Here is a 16,660-nt window from a genome sequence, read left to right on the forward strand (position 1 = left end):
TAGATATTACACGTCTATCTTGGAAAGTTCTATTTTTAGTTGCTATCTCTTCTGCTCGAAGAGTTTCTGAGCTATCTGCGTTACAATGCGACTCGCCTTATCTTATTTTCCATTCTGATAAGGTGGTTTTGCGTACCATACCTGGATTTCTTCCTAAGGTTGTTTCAAATAAGAATATTAATCAGGAAATTGTTGTTCCTTCTCTGTGTCCTAATCCTTCTTCTAAGAAAGAGCGTCTGTTGGACTTGGACGTGGTTCGTGCCTTGAAGTGTTACTTGCAAGCGACCAAGGATTTCCGTCAAACATCTTCTCTGTTTGTTATCTATTCTGGTCTGGAAAGCATAGGGGTCAAAAAGCTACGGCTACCTCTCTTTCTTTTCGGCTGAAAAGCATCATCCGTTTGGCATACGAGACTGCTGGACAGCAGCCTCCTGAAAAAATTACAGCTCATTCTACTAGAGCGATGGCTTCCACGTAGGCTTTTAAAAACGATGCTTCTGTTGAACAGATTTGTAAGGCTGCAACTTGGTCTTCCCTTCATAGCTTTTCCAAATTTTACAAATGTGATACTTTTGCTTCTTCGGAGGCTATTTTTGGGAGAAAAGTTCTTCAAGCAGTGATGTCTTCCGTTTAGGTATCTGTCTTGTCCCTCCCGTTCATCCGTGTCCTGTAGCTTTGGTATTGTATCCCACAAGTAAAGGATGAATCCGTGGACTCGTCGTATCTTATAGAAGAAAAGGAAATTTATGCTTACCTGATAAATTGATTTCTTCTATGATACGACGAGTCCACGGCCCGCCCTGTCAATTTAAGACAGATTATATTTTTTTATTTAAAACTTCAGTCACCTCTGCACCTTGCAGTTTCTCCTTTTTCTTCCTATACCTTCGGTCGAATGACTGGGGGGTGCAGTCAAGGGAGGAGGTATATAGACAGCTCTGCTGTGGTGCTCTTTGCCACTTCCTGTTAGCAGGAGGATAATATCCCACAAGTAAAGGATGAATCCGTCGACTCGTCGTATCATAGAAGAAATCAATTTATCAGGTAAGCATAAATTTCCTTTTTGTAGACAATTCATTAGATAAACTTTTCTAAAAGATTGTTATGGCGCTACATTTGATAATAAAAGATAAATGAATGTCTCTTAAAGGGACATGAAAGTCAAAATTAAACTTTTATGACTCAGATTAAAGGAACATGAGACTGAAAATTTTTCTTCTATGATTTAGGTAGAACATACCATTTTAAACAACTTTCTAGTTTACTTCTTATATCAAATTTGCTTAATTCTCTTGCACTACTGGTTTCTAACTGAACACATGGGTGAGCCAATGACAATAAAATCTATATGCAGCCACCAATCAGAAGCTAGAACCTAGGTTCTTTGCTGCTCCTTAGCTTACCTAGATAAACCTATGAGCAAAGGATAACAAGAGAAGGAAGCAAATTAAATAATATAAGTAAATTGTAAAGTTGTTTAAACTTTTATGCTCTGTCTAAATCATAAATGACTAATTATGACTTTACTGTCCCTTTAAGTATGTGATTTTAAGACACTTTTAATTTCACTTCTGTTTCCAAATGTATTTTGTTCTCTTGGTATCCTTTATTGAATAACATGTGTACATATCCTTACCAGTATATGTGCACTACTGGCAGGTAGCTGGTGATTAGTGGCTACATACATTTGCCTCTTGTCAATAGGTCAGCTATCTCCCAGTTTGCTGCTCTAAAGCAAACATATTGGAGCATTTTCCTTTTCCACCTCTATGAGCCTTTAAAACTGGATTTTGCATTTGAATAATTCAAATAGTTTAATTTGGAGTATAATGTACATTTAAACTAACATGCAATCACTAATATAAGCACATGATTCTATAAGTAAATGGTAAAATTTTATTTAACGCTTGTTGGTGGATAATGTCAGTTCAAAGAATTTTTTTTTATATAGCCATATCTCTTAAAGGGACATTGCAGTCAAAATTTGAATGCACATAGATGAATGACATATTCAAATGGAAACATATTTGCAATAAACATGTATTGGCAAAAATGCTTGTGGTAAAAGTTATCACTGTTTAGTGTTAGTATTTTTCTCTGCATGTGCATGTGAAGCATAGCTAGATATTGTTACTACATCAACATTTTAAATAATGCAGCTGCTCAGATAATCACTGGACTTGCATTATGTCAGCAATTAACAAATTGAGTCATTACCACCAATACACTTTTGAAACAGCTATAGCTTTTATTAGAAGCATTTTTGCTATTACATGTATATTACAAAATTGTTTCTGTTCAATACCGAAATGCACCCATGTGATTTCCAATTTTGGCTGGAATATCCCTTTAATGATAACAAATGCATAATTTGAGACATGCAACTGATATCAAATCCTTTTAGACTTTATGATACCAGTTCCAGTCCTGCAAGAGAAACAGCCCTTGTCTAATTAGCATAGTGGTGCGTGATTGGTCACCACCGGGAACCTAAGAACTGGGGGAAAAAACGCCCTTTGGATCGTTGTGATTGTTAACCTAGCTACTTGAAATCAAGCAAAACGGACAAAAAGTAACTTTTGATCAAAGGTATTTATTTGTCATGTCTGTGTTACTGTTAATTAATATTCATGTTAGTTGATTGAATACACAAACTGCTTTAAATTGTACTTGTCCTGTTTGTCATTTTAATGGATCAGACTGTCAGGACTGGGCACTGAAAATGTTGTAAAAGTCCTATAATTTTTTTTTTTTTACAAGGGCGTTCTAGGGTACAGAATGTTGTTTCTACTCTGCTGTCATGTTATTGTTTGCACACAACAAAATATTTTTAGATTCCTTTCCTTGATATATATATATATATATATATATATATATATATATATATATATATATATATATATATATATATATTATCGTGGAGGAGGAGACAGTGGTGTTATTTATGTGAGTTTCTTACTTTTACTTTTTCTAAGTAAATATCTGATTCTGGGCGCTCGGCTTGGGAATGATAAAAATGCCATTATATTACTGAGTTCCTGGCTGGGCCTAGATCATTCCTATTGCATGAGAGGGGGTTTGTCTATAGAGAGGAGCTCTGATCAGACTGTAAATTCTTCCCAGCTTGGAATGTGCCTCTGTGACTGAGGAGATGACGCGGAGAGGAAAAAAGGAGGTGGTGGAGGAGGAGGCAGCGGCTGCAGCAGGACTTTCAACAACTTCTCGGAGAGAAAAGAGTCTGCTTTTTCCAAAAGTTCCCTTTTTTATATCGTAGGATCAATTTTCTCAGTTACAAATGACGACGAGATTAAAGCACAATCTGTTCTGGAGCTAATCCAAGCAAATGTACAAGGCAAGTGACATCGGATCATGTTTGCGCTGCCATTTAAAGCTAATTTGTCAACAGTACGTATCCTTTAGCAGAGGGATGTTGTTTGTCCACTAGTGGATGTGAATGTGCAGCCTGGGACTTTATATATACAGATATATGTTTATTGTATTGGTTTAAGTGCTGTGCGGATTATATTTAGTTCTGATACATTTACCTAAACTAAAACAAAAGCTAGCTCTGTTAATGAAACCTGAAGTTTTAGTGAGTTTGTTCAAAGTTCTGCGTTGCCATTCTTTAGTTAGAGGTATTTTTGGGAATATAGTGGTACTATATTTTTTTTTTACAACTTAAAATAAACTACACTTTGCACTACACACACACACACACACACACATATATATATATATGTATATATATATATATATATATATATATATATGTGTGTGTTTGTAGTCCATAGGGAAAAGTTTTTTTGCTAGTCCTTTCCTTGCTAAATATAAGAAAAAGTCAATTTTAAGTTTTTTTTTTTAATCTTACCATGACCAGTGTGTGTGTATGTATGTATGTATGTATGTATATATATATATATATATATATATATATATATATATATATATATATATATATATATATATATATATATACATACACACACATACACACCTTGTGAAAACCAGAAAGTGCTCTTGTTCAAAAATAAAAAGTCAGGATGTGTTTTTCTTTTCTCAAAAAAAGTCTTTAAAGCTTTAAGATAAATGTTATTGAGAAGATGCAATGCTGCTTATGCTAAATAAATATAACATTAAAGTCTTTATTGGAAGTTTAAAACAGACAAACCGTTTCAAACCATTTTAATAGAGGGTAAATAAACAACTATTCACTCTTTGCTGTGTTTTTGTTATGAAAGGCGTTTGAAACCAATGTATTGCTTTTCAGCACACAATAGAAATCAATTCATTTAGTTATACATTGTAAAAAGTTTAAAAAAAATTATAATAGCTTATGAGACGTACCAGGCAAAAATGGGATGGACATTTTTACTAAAAGATAGCAGGCCTGTTATGAACTTTAAAGGGACAGTAAAGTCAAAATTAAACTTTCATTATTTGGATAGAGCATGACATTTTAAACAACTTTCCAATTTACTTCTGTTATCAAATTTGCTTTGTTTTCTTGGTATCTTTTATTGAAGAGTACACTAAGTAGGCTCATAAGAGCTCAGGAGTGTGCACGTGTCCTTAGTACTCTATGGCAGCAGTGTTTTGCAACATTATTTGTAGCTTTATTATACAATGTTGCTAAACATTGCTGCCATAGAGTACTAAAGACACGTACACACTCCTGAACTCTTATGAGCCTACCTAGTTTTACTCTTCAATAAAAGATAGCAAGAGAAAGAAGCAAATTTGATAACAGAAGTAAATTGGAAAGTTGTTTAAAATTGTATGCTTTCTAAATCATCAAAACCTAATTTTGACTTTGCTGGGCCTACTTTCTAAAACAAAGGGCCCCGTATCAATATTTTGGAAGGCAGCATATTAATGTATGGCTATAAAATGCACAAAGAATATATTTACTAAAAGTGTCCAGTAAGGTTGCAGGGTAACCTCTATCTACCGTTCTTCCTTCCAGAGGGTTCTTTTCAATTGTATTCACTTGTTGCCCACCCACCAGGAGTCCCCAAAACACACATTCACATTTTAGCTTGGTATCGGTTTTCCTGATTAAGGCATTCTTTTGCCGAAACGCGTAAGACGAGCTTGCTCTGATGATCTGATTGTGTTTTTAATATGTGTTTTGTCTCTCCTGATTAAACTTTATTTTTTTCGTTCCTTGAGGTTTCGCTGGGTTCCTGTCTGGCACATGTTCTCATTTATGCTTTTTCCAAGGGGCCACAAACATCATTGCAGATGGCCTTATGTAGCCCACCCTGATTCTGATGCCAAAATAAGAGTATTGTGGAAAGTAGTACCACTATTGGTCTAACTGCATATTAAAAGTCAAATTGTCAATAGTTTCCTTTCATGCTGCCTATATTGCTTCAGACCTGAGGGATAGTTTAATACGTATGTATTCATGTTTGCTGAAATACATTTATCTGCTTAAAGGGACATTATACACTCATTTTTTCTTTGCATAAATGTTTTGTAGATAATCTATTTATATAGCCCATAAAGTTTTTTTTTTAAATTAATGTATAGTTTTGCTTATTTTTAAATAACATTGCTCTGATTTTCAGACTCCTAACCAAGCCCCAAAGTTTTATGTGAATACGCTCGACTACCTACTCCAGCTTGCTCCTGTTTGTGTAAAGGGTCTTTTCATATGCAAAAGAAGGGGGAGGGGGGGAGTGTCTTATTTGCCACTTGCAGTGGGCTTTCCAGCTACCTTTTCAACAGAGCCAAAGTGACAGCTTCTAAGTAAGTTTTTAAACAGTTTTATACTGGATTTTTATATCAGTATCTGTGCATATTATTCTTTATAGTAGTGTCTATTACATGCAGTTATATGAAAATGAGTGTATACTGTCCCTTTAACATTCTACTTGAAAGTTTTTGTTGTTTGAAAAGATAGATAATCCCTTTATTACCCATTCTCCAGTTTTGCATAAACAACAGTTATAGTAACACATTTTACCTCTGTAATTACCTTTGTATCTAAGTCTTTGCAGACGGTGCCCCCATTTTAGCCAAGCAGTACTGACTCATAAATAACTCCACTGGAGTGAGTACAATGTTATCTATGTGGCACACATGAGCTAGCACTATCTAGCTGTGAAATGCACAGAGATAAGAGGTGGCCTTCAAGTGCTTAGAAATTAACATATATAAGCCTACCTAGGTTTTACCTTTCAATAGAGAATACCAGGAGAACAAAGCAAATGATAATAAAAGTAAATTTGAAAGTTGTTTAAAATTGTATGCCCTATCTGAATAATTTTGACGTGACTGTTCCTTTTAATATAAGAATCTTTTTATACGTGTGATATAAGTGGCACATTATTGTATTTGTGGAAGTATGTTTTGCTTTTTTTATTTGCAAGTTCTGCTTTAAATGACATTTCTTGAAAACTGACTCCAAAAGGATTGTTTCAATGCAAACCATTATGTGCACTAAATTGTTAGATCACGTCTATTTTGCGTTAATTATCCTAGCTTTCTACATGTTTAACCCCTGCAAAGATTTTAAACGCACAATTAAAATCTAGCTCAAGAGCCGCAGTATTGCAACTTACAAACGCAATATAGCTGGTGAGCAAATCAGTACCGGATATCACACTTGGCTACCAGTCACTGGCCGTGTCCTTCTCAAAAACTGCAGAATATATCATTTTTATTTTTTGCTGTAGAATGAGCCTTGACGGATTAAAAATGTAGTATTAGGAATATAAAACAGCACCATGTTTCTCTGGTAAAGGGACTTTTCTAACCATCCTTTTACAGTAAAATCAACACTTGCGTCTGACAAACACCTTGCTTATGTAGTTTAGATGTGGACCTTGGACTTGGTCAGGGGGAACCAGAATTACCTGGATTTTGAGATCATCAAGATGCAAGTAAAAACAATGGTCAACAGTCAGCATTTATTGTTTGTGTGTGAGGCTTATTTCTGTGTGATCCATGTGCATATTTACTGTAACTGACCTCAAATGCACTGGCATCCTGCTCCACTGACCATTTAGCAAACTAGTGAGAGAATGTGGTACAGTAAGTAAGTACCCTTTAATAGCTGAGTCTTCAGTACTATTGAAGGTGGATATTGAGGGCCATAGAACCCTGGTTTGCCATATCTGAACATCCGTGCTGCATCTACTGCATGTCTAATGCTGACTGGTAAGTCCACCGTTTCTTACCCAGTCTTGTGACACCTGGGTAAGTGTATAAGTTGTAGTAAGAAGCAGTGTTGTCATTTGAGGATCTCTGTGTTCCTCCAACATTTAAAATCAATGTGCGTAGCTGTGAAGTGCTGTAGTGAAGTTGTGGGCAACTGTAAAGGTACAGAATGCGAACATCCAAGAAGTAATTCTGAAGAGTTTCAGTAAAAGTTGTGCATACCTGTAGATGTGAAAAGCGAGGTTAAAGGGATGGTAAACTCCACATAAATAGATTATATTAATTATCCTGTTTGATTACATTAATTACACACACAAAATTTCATCTAATCAAATATATGAAAAAATACTTGGAAAACTTTTATTTCTCGGTCCGTCTTATGCGTTCCATCTCCAGCCCCCTGTGACGTAATTTTCAATGTTTATTTTTTGGTACCAATCAGCAAGCCTGTCACCAGACAGGCTTACTCCTATGCAACCCGCTATGCGCATGCGCAATATTCTATTTTACTTCCAAGAAGCGCATCCAATCAGGAGCATTCAATATCTATGACGAATTTGCGCGTGCATTTTCTTGGGAACGCATTCGTTATAGTCACTTTTTTTGCTCGTTTTCTAAGGGACTGATCTCTCGCTTACTCGATCTTGATCACAACAATATTTTTATTCAGACGTAACCAAGTAAACATTGAATCTCGTGACTCAATGTTTACTTGGTATACATCCTTTTCAACAATGCGCATGCGTTGAAAATATCAGAATAGGGAGCGCGCAAATTCTATGACGTGCAGAGAGGGTGAAAACAAGATGAGTGTCTAGTGTATTCAGTAAAGGAAATATAAGGGGCGGAGCGATGCGGCGCTACAACAGTTTCTAAATATGTGTAAATTATAATAAAAGCACATATAAAAAGGTTAAAAAGTTAATGCGGTTTAATAGATATTATATTAAATAATTTAAATCTGTAATTTACCAATAGTGGAGTTTACCATCACTTTAAATGGGGGCAAAGCTGTTGATTGATGGCAAAAAGTGTGAATGATAACGCAACTACACAGAGGGGAGGTGCCAAGTCAGACTATTGTGCAAACCAACATGGTGGAGCATTTTCGGTAAGCACCGAATCCACATCCATCCATGCAGATAGACTGTACTAAAAGATTCTCGACTAATGCTCAGATTAAAAAGCCCCTAGTAACTGTAGATCACAGTGTATGTTGCTTGTTTTTAAAGGGATAGAAATTTGGCTTCAATTTATGTTTTCCTGAATACACATACAGAATTTCACGATTGTGCACTGTTATTTTGAGGAATATATGGAACCTAATATATTTTGAAGAGATTGACACAGACATAAGTGTATCCTTCACTGGGACTTTTATACATCACTTTATTTTTCACATTAATTTGTTGTGTGATTGTATTGTATCACTTTATTATTTATACATAGTTAAAGTAATGGTAAATCTGAACATTTAAAAAACGCTAGGATTAACCATCACTACAAATAAACTGGACTTTCATTGATCAATTATTAAAAAAGAGTGTTAAACTCACCCTGTCTGTGCTGTGGCACCTCGCTAAAGTCAGCACCTATGGTCACCCACGGCATAGCACTTTTCTTCAATGAGTTGACATTTTCTACCTCAAAACCAATAGCCATGCTTGTCATCTGACAGTGTTCTGTATGCTAGCACGGCTATTGGTTTAGAGTTGGAAACGTCACCTCATTGGTAAAGAGAGCTGTGCAGAGGATGTCCATAGGCGCTGACTTTAGCGAGGTGCCGCAGCAAAGACAGTTTTTTTTTTTTTTTTTTTTTTTATTTAAATAAGGGTTCAAAGAAAGTCCAGTTTATTTTTAGTGATGGTAAATCCTAGTGTTTTTGAGACGCTCGGATTTACCACCACTTTAAAGGGCACTAAACACTGTGAGATGGTTACTGTATCAGCACATTTATAATTGTCCCTTATTGGTTTTAGCAAAATGAGATTTAGATAAAATGAACAGGCTTTTAATATAGGGAACATTTTATTTTACAACATTGTATCATCTATGATTTTATATATATTTTATTTAACTAATTTGTATTTAAAAGTACATCTGCAGATTATTCTGAAACTAATCTTTACTTTAAATAGATTGTTTAAAGCAACGTTAAACTCTAACTGTGTCACTCTAAACAATGCATGGCTGGTGATTTGCAGCTACCTAACTAAACTAGGGCTGCAACAACTAATCGGTAAGTTTGATCATAAAAATAGTTGTCAACAAATCTCATTATCAATTAGGTGGTCAGTGATTAGTTGGTCAGTTGCACAACACCAGCTGCTTTAATCTGATGATCTACTGCAACCAAGATTGTGCAAAAAAAATTGAATTTATTTATTTTTTTAATCTTTTTTCTATCCGATTAATCGGACAATAATCATCCGATTAATCGGATAGAAAAAAAATAAATAAATAAAAATGTTTGCACAATACCATGTGCAGGAGTTCATCGGATTGAAGCAGCTGGTGCTGTGCAATTAACCAACTAATCGCTGACCACCTAATTGATAATGAGTTTCTTTGCCAACTATTTTTATGATCAATCTTACCGATTAGTTGTTGCAGTCCTAAACTAAACGCAGTGAGCAATGATCATGTATTTAGTAATAAAATCTCTAACATATTAGTGAATTTGTATTCTAGTTTTGTGGCCCTTTAAAACAATTTCAACTGCAATCCTTCTTCCTTTTTTTTTTTTTTTTTTTTTTTAACCCAAGAATCTGATAAAAAAAATGTTTTTGTCTTTTTTAGAATGAGAATGAAGATCTCCGTGCTACAATACCTACTTGCTGGGAGACGCCTGTCCCTTCATTTAGTGACACAAAAGAAGGTGTATTTTGATGTGTCATGCCTCAACTCATTGGATACGTACAACTAAATATTTTGCCCTAGAGCAACAAGTTAGCAAAACTGTATGTGGAGAATAAACTGGATTTACAATGAGGCCAAAGACTTTCCCTACCACAACATACTCCGGAAATAGCAGGCAGAGACTACAGGAGATCTCGGAGAGGTTGAAACAGCCCTCAAAACCTGCAACTCAGGGGATACCTGTTGGTCCCAGAAATGAAACTCTTCTTGATGCCAAAGATGCTGCAAGACAGCAACAGCAACAGCTGCGTCAGGCGGCAAAGTTTGCACCATATCAGAAAAAACTGCGAGAGATTAAGTACTCGTTGCTCCCTTTTGCAAATGAATCTGGAAGTCCAGCTGCTGTTGAAGTCAACCGTCAGATGTTACAAGAGTTGGTGAATGTGGGATGTAATCAGGTACGGTTTTAATTATTATTATAATTATTTATTTTTCAGTAAAATCTCTTCCTAAAACTCATCTTGCATGTGCATGTCCCAATGGCAGCTGTATTAATCAAGTTACTTTTCATACTGCTTCCTGGCAAATGTTTTGGATTTCACTTCCTTGTTTTCCAACACTGCTGTTGGATTCTGACAAAGTAGGTAGGGTAGATTTGAAATATTATAGTATGTGTTTTAAATTATGCTTGAATAAATTGATTATTTTTATAAAGCACACTTCCATGTATTATGAAGTCATTGGCTGCAAAGATGAGAAGGGTTGCACGTAGCGCAATCCATCTCTTCACTGGATCTGATGCCTTCCTCTTGCACAGAAACATGCTACTTTAAAGGGACTTTTTTTTTTTCTTTCATGGTTTAGAAAGAACATGATATTTTAAACAACTTTGTAATTTACTTCTATTATCTAATTTGCTTCATTATCTTGATATCCTTTGCTGAAATGCATATCTAGATAGGCTCAGAAGCTGCTGATTGGTGGCTCTACATAGATGCCTTGTCTCATTGGCTCACCCATGTGCATTGCTGTTTCTTAAACAAAGGATATCTAAAGAATAAAGCAAATGAGATAATTGAAGTAAATTGGAATGTTTAAAATTGTATTTTCTATCTGAATCATGAAATAAAAAAAATTGGGTTTAATGTCCTTTTAAGGTGAATGAGTTCCGATTCACTGTTTTATTTTGCCGTATTGCTAACACGGAACAGTTGCAGGGGGACTATAATGTGGAGTGCACGCTGCCAAATACCTATAGAGCAGTTGGGACCACTCTATACATCACTACACTACAGAAAAAGAATGCAGAGGGGGAGGAGGGAAAACCAGTAACAGAAAATTACTAAAACATATGCGCATTGACATAACAATTAAAACATTTCTTAGCATACTAACTTATAATAGTGCATTATATAACTGTAAAATATATCATCACTTTAAATATTTATTTTATGCATAGTGCATGCCTGCAATTAAATAATGCACTGCAAAAGATCTACGTACAAAATAATTGTTAATAAAAAGGATACAATTTTAATTTTGGTAGCAGAGTGTGTATTGTTTTGTAGTCATGGTACATGCCTTGAGTATAATTTATCATATATTCTTTGCTTCAGCAAGTTAAATATAATTCTGCTCAAGATTTGATGAAATATTCACTGTATAGCAATTTGGTAGGATCAGATGTTTTTAATCTTGCAGGGTGCACTAGAGGTGAAATGCAGGAGCGATGGGAAACCCCAACATTTTTCTTTCATTATTTGGGTAGAACATACAATTTTAAACAACTTTCCAATTTACCTCTATTATAAAATTTGCTTCATTCTCTTGTTATCCTTTGCTGAAGGAACAGCATTGCACTAATGGCAGCTAGCTGAACACATCTAGTTAGCCAATCACAAGAGAGAAATGTGTGCAGCACCTATTGGCATCTAGCTCCCACTAGTATAGGATATGTGCGTATTCTTTTTCAACAAGAGATACCAAAAGAACGAAGCACATTTGAAAATATAAGTGAATTTAAAAGTGCCTTAAAATGAGTCTAGCAAGTTTTTAGTTTTGACTTAACTATCCCTTTAACTGAGTAGCAGCAGGATAGTTTATTTCCCTTAGGCGCTCCTATCATTTTCCTAAATCTAAGCCTTTTCTGACAGCCCCCTGATCACTTGACTATTTATGTATTATCTATTGACTTGCATTTTATCCAATTAGTGCAGTGTCTGCCACAAACCACAAGCTTTAGCACAATATTATCCATATGGTTCACATGAACTAGCAATCTCCTGTTGTGAAAAGCAAATACAAACGCATGTGATAAGAGGCTGTCTGTAGTGGCTTAGAAACAGGCAGAAATGTAGAGGTTTAAATGTTTTTAAGTATATTCATATATCAATATTGGTTGTGCAAAGCTGGGGAATGGGTAGTAAAGGCGTTATCTATCTTTTTAAACAATAACAATTTTAGTGTAGAATTCTGGTGTAGACTGTCCCTTTTAATCCTAGGTAAGCTCAAGATCATGTATGGGCCTTTAACCAACTGGCAACTGTTTGCAATAATGTTTATAGCAAAGTTATACATAGTTGCAAATACTAGTTTGCAGCCAGAGAATCAGCCTACGTAGCTTTACTCTTCAACAAAGGATACCAAGCGAACAACGCACATTTGATAATATAATGAAAATGTGTGTGCTTCAGCTTATTCATGAACATTTTTATTTTGACTTTTTTGTCCTTTATAAAATAAAATACCCACTGTGGAGGAATAGAAGTGACTCTTTTTAATCAGGGATGGTCCATTCACTGTATTCAAAACAGACAAGGATTTTTTTTTTTTTTTTTTTTTTTCACAGTATCAAAATAATTTAATAATTTCAAATGCATTAGGTTAACCAACACCTTTATAGACAAATAAGCAAAATTATCTAGCAAAAATTGAATCAAAATTAATGAAAAGACTTGGGGAGCTAAAACTAGTGCGGTTAGGTATGTACTGTCTCTTCAATGGACATCCATATCATGTGTCTGCTTCCTTTTTTTTTTTTTTTTTTTTTTTTAAGTTTTTATTGAAGAATAAATATTGCATATACAAACTTTATGCAGTTTCGCTTGAACAGTGCTCAAAAACATAGTGGTTAATAACAGCCTTATTGTATAGAAACAAAATTGTTATATTAGTGAGGCTAACCAGAAACAAATATATGTCTCAGAAACCTCAGTTTTAAAGTATAGTATAATAGATTATATCACTTTATAAAGCAAAACTAAGGGATAGGTGATTTACCCTATTTGAAGTGAAGCAGCCACTCTTGGACCACTGCCAATCGGATAGGATTAAGAAGGGTAATATGAGGGTGCAAGGAAGTGGCCCATTTTCTAAGATTAAAAGATGTAATGTTAAGGGAACCATCATAACTGAGGATTTCTAAGGTTAAACAGCTGGGCCAAGATTCTCATGTAAACATCACTAGGGGAAGAAGATGATTTTGCGTGAGTATAATAGAACTTCTTAACGGCAATGAGTGGGCAGTTATTGAAATAGCTATACTAGAGTATACATAACTTCCCTGCATCTAAATGTATAGGAAACATTATGATAAAATTAGGGAGTGAGAACAGGACTGCAGACAAGAGTATTGGGCATTGCAATGTGGTTGTGATAAGCTGTCCCATCCGCAAACAGAAAACCTTTGGAGTAAGATGGGGTGGAGCTGCCCCTCACAGCGCCCCAACTGCAGTACTATTCAAGCAGGGGTCTAATATGTAGAAGAACAATGTGCCCTTTATGGATATAATTTTGTATCCTGAAATAGAGTGGACTATTGATGAGGTGTTATAGGGTGCTGTAAGGTATTGAACATAAACATGAAATAGATGTCAAAATGGTGGAATACTGTCTACTGGTGTTTTAGGGCAAATGTCATAATAAACTTAGAACATTGCACAAACCATCTACATCATTTGAACCTCTAACCAAATATTATGTTGCTCACATATAAATGCCCAATCATATATAGGGATGCAGTAGGCAAATGGCAATTTGATTCAAAGTTATGTCTAGGCAAAAACTAAATAAGTGAAGAGCTACCTTATCTTGAGAGCCAAAAATATCACTAACTACAAGGGTATTATAAATAATAAATAACATAATACAGTTGAAAATCAGAGCAGGTTCAGTCATAAAAATAGTTAACATGGGTATTATAAGTGTTTAAATTATAGCCTGGCCTGAGCAAACAATACGTGGGTGACCCAATGTACTTAAAATTACTTAATCGAGAGATTAACAGAGTGATTCAGCACAATAATGTGAGAGAGTTTTACAGTCATTATTCATGTCTAAACAAATAGTCATCGTGTGTATCCAAGTTTTGTTTTTTAGCGTGCACCCATACTGACTCTAGTGGGGATATAGCTGAAAGGTTATACAAGTTCGCTATAGCGTCTTTTGATCTGTGTAGATCCGGACTTTAATAGGCCTCGTTGCCTACTCAGCCCACTCCGTGTCGGTCTTCTTGAGAAATCCTCACTTGGGTGTAGAAACCGGAACAGTGGAGTCGCCGGGAACTAGGACCAAGAATGTGTGATTGACCCAACTCATTAGGACCACTGCTCTCGCAACTGGCAAGGAGCTCGGCTCTCAATGATCCTCCAGCACCGGCAACAGGTAAGTGTATGACAAAAAGAAGGCTCCTCCGAGACAGATTAGAGCTCTCCGGTTTTGTGTATCCAAGCTGGAGCCTACTCTGCTCTCTAACGCCAGCCTCCCCTTCCCTTCGCAGAGCTTTTTGGGAAGCAGCTACTCCTGATGGATCCAGAAGGGCCTTTTCTGGCCTCACATATGTGGGTTCAATTGTCACCTCAGGTGTAGCTGTCTGCACATCCCAAGCTCCTAAAGCCTCCTGGCCCCCGATCTGGGAATCCCGGGTGGGTAAAGGTTTTTTCTTGTTGGAGTGTACAGCACTTATCTGGCTGCGAGGTAAGGGGATCTCTCTGTTTAGCCGACATGTCATGGTAGGAGCAACTATGCTTTCAGACGCTTTTGTTGATCGGGTTGAAATAGTCGGTGCAGGCCCCTCTTTAGACCGCGCATGTAGCAGAAGTTTGAATAATTCTTCCTCCAGACTCCGGTAATGGTCTTGTATGATTTGGACCATGCTGTGTTCCCATCTGTCTATAGTATCCATTTTCCAATATGTGTCTGGAACGGATTTTCTTAAAAATCTTTGACACTGTATGTAGCTGTTGTATTAAATAGGTGGTTCCCTATGGTATTGAAGGTTTTTGCAGTGTTTTGCGGTAGTTCACTGCTCCGTAACGACAAAGGCCTGGGTATGCCCTGCCGGGGGTGAGATAATAGGCCGCAACCTATATAAAGCTCCAGAAGGCTGCAACTGACATCAAGTCCAAATATAGCAATATCATTTAAAATGGCTTTCTCTGCTGTGTGCAATTTGACATCAAGGATTACTCGATGGCTTGTTTCAAGCTGGGTTTTGAGCAGATATATACTAGGACCTGAAGCAGAGAGCAGTCTTGCGACCGATCATGGCCGCCGCCCGGAAGTTCCCCAACAGACAAGGATTTTAAAGGGGAATTATGGGAAAAAGGACATGTTATTTGTTAGGGCATGTTATTTTACATTACTCATTTTAAAACCCTATGTGTTTAACCCATGCAGAGTAGTTAAACACATAGGTAAAGTCCCACTCGGCAGCTACTAGCATTGCCGCTCCCGAGCTGACTCACAAATATCAAACAGCGCTTCAGGCCTGCACTAGGCCCTTAGTCATGTATGTGACATACTTTTTTCCTTGGACCCTGTGATGAGAGAATAAAGGTCTTTTAAAAAATTGGAGGCTGGACTCTACTGTTTGATATTTGTGATGCAGACTTGGCGAGTCTATGATTCCGTGCCCCTGTGATACAGTTGTGCTGTTTTCCAACATTTAAAAAAAAAAAAAAAAAAAAATACCACTGCTGATTGGCTCGCTAGCTGTTTCCGAATTTTTATTTATTTTTTTGCGAGGAATGGGAATGCACAAACGCACTCTTGTGCTATACAAACACTGATATAAAAATCCAGTATAAAACTTTTTAAAAACTTACTTAGAAGCTCCCAGTTTAGCACTGTTGATGAGGTTAGGCTGGTACACAAACTGAAAGGGGCTGAGAAAGCAGAAAGGGCAGATGCTCCCCCCTACTCTGCATATAAAAAGACCCATTACACAAACGGGAGCAAGCAGGAATCTGTAGACTTCAGTCTTTATCTGATACTTTGGGGCTTGGTTAGAAATCTAAAAAAACAGCACAATGTTATTAAAAAAATAAGCAAAACTACACATTGTTACAATAACACTCCCAGATGGGCTATATAAATGTATTGTCTACAAAACATGTATGCAAAGAAAAAAATCTAGTTTATAATGTCCCTTTAACTGCACTAATCCGCTTACATTCCTGCTGTTTTTTTTTTTTTCCAAGTCTTGTGCTTTTTTCAGTTGACTGTAGAAAGAAGGGAATGTTTTTCCTGCTGTAATAATCTGCACCTAGTGTATCTTGTCATCTGCATTACATTTTGGTCTTGGAATTCAAGTATAGCTTATCTTTATTTTTATTGATTGCATACCAAAATCCTTTGA

General features: G+C 36.1%; 1 protein-coding gene across 2 annotated transcripts in view; it reads left to right on the top strand.

Annotated features, from left to right (window-relative positions):
• The first annotated feature begins 2,497 nt into the window (after positions 1-2,497).
• Positions 2,498-16,660, top strand: part of LATS2 (large tumor suppressor kinase 2) — a 215,102-nt gene continuing 200,939 nt past the window's right edge. The window contains exons 1-3 of one of the 2 annotated variants that reach the window (XM_053708519.1): positions 2,498-2,589; positions 3,124-3,405; positions 9,964-10,481. In XM_053708519.1, the coding sequence (XP_053564494.1) occupies positions 10,152-10,481 (330 nt within the window). In that variant the 5' untranslated portion in view covers positions 2,498-2,589; positions 3,124-3,405; positions 9,964-10,151. The remainder of the gene's footprint in view (positions 2,590-3,123; positions 3,406-9,963; positions 10,482-16,660) is intronic. The other variant, XM_053708520.1, reaches the window with a different exon arrangement.

The sequence above is a fragment of the Bombina bombina genome, chromosome 3 (genome assembly GCF_027579735.1).
Source record: "Bombina bombina isolate aBomBom1 chromosome 3, aBomBom1.pri, whole genome shotgun sequence".
Taxonomy (NCBI): Eukaryota; Metazoa; Chordata; class Amphibia; order Anura; family Bombinatoridae; genus Bombina; species Bombina bombina.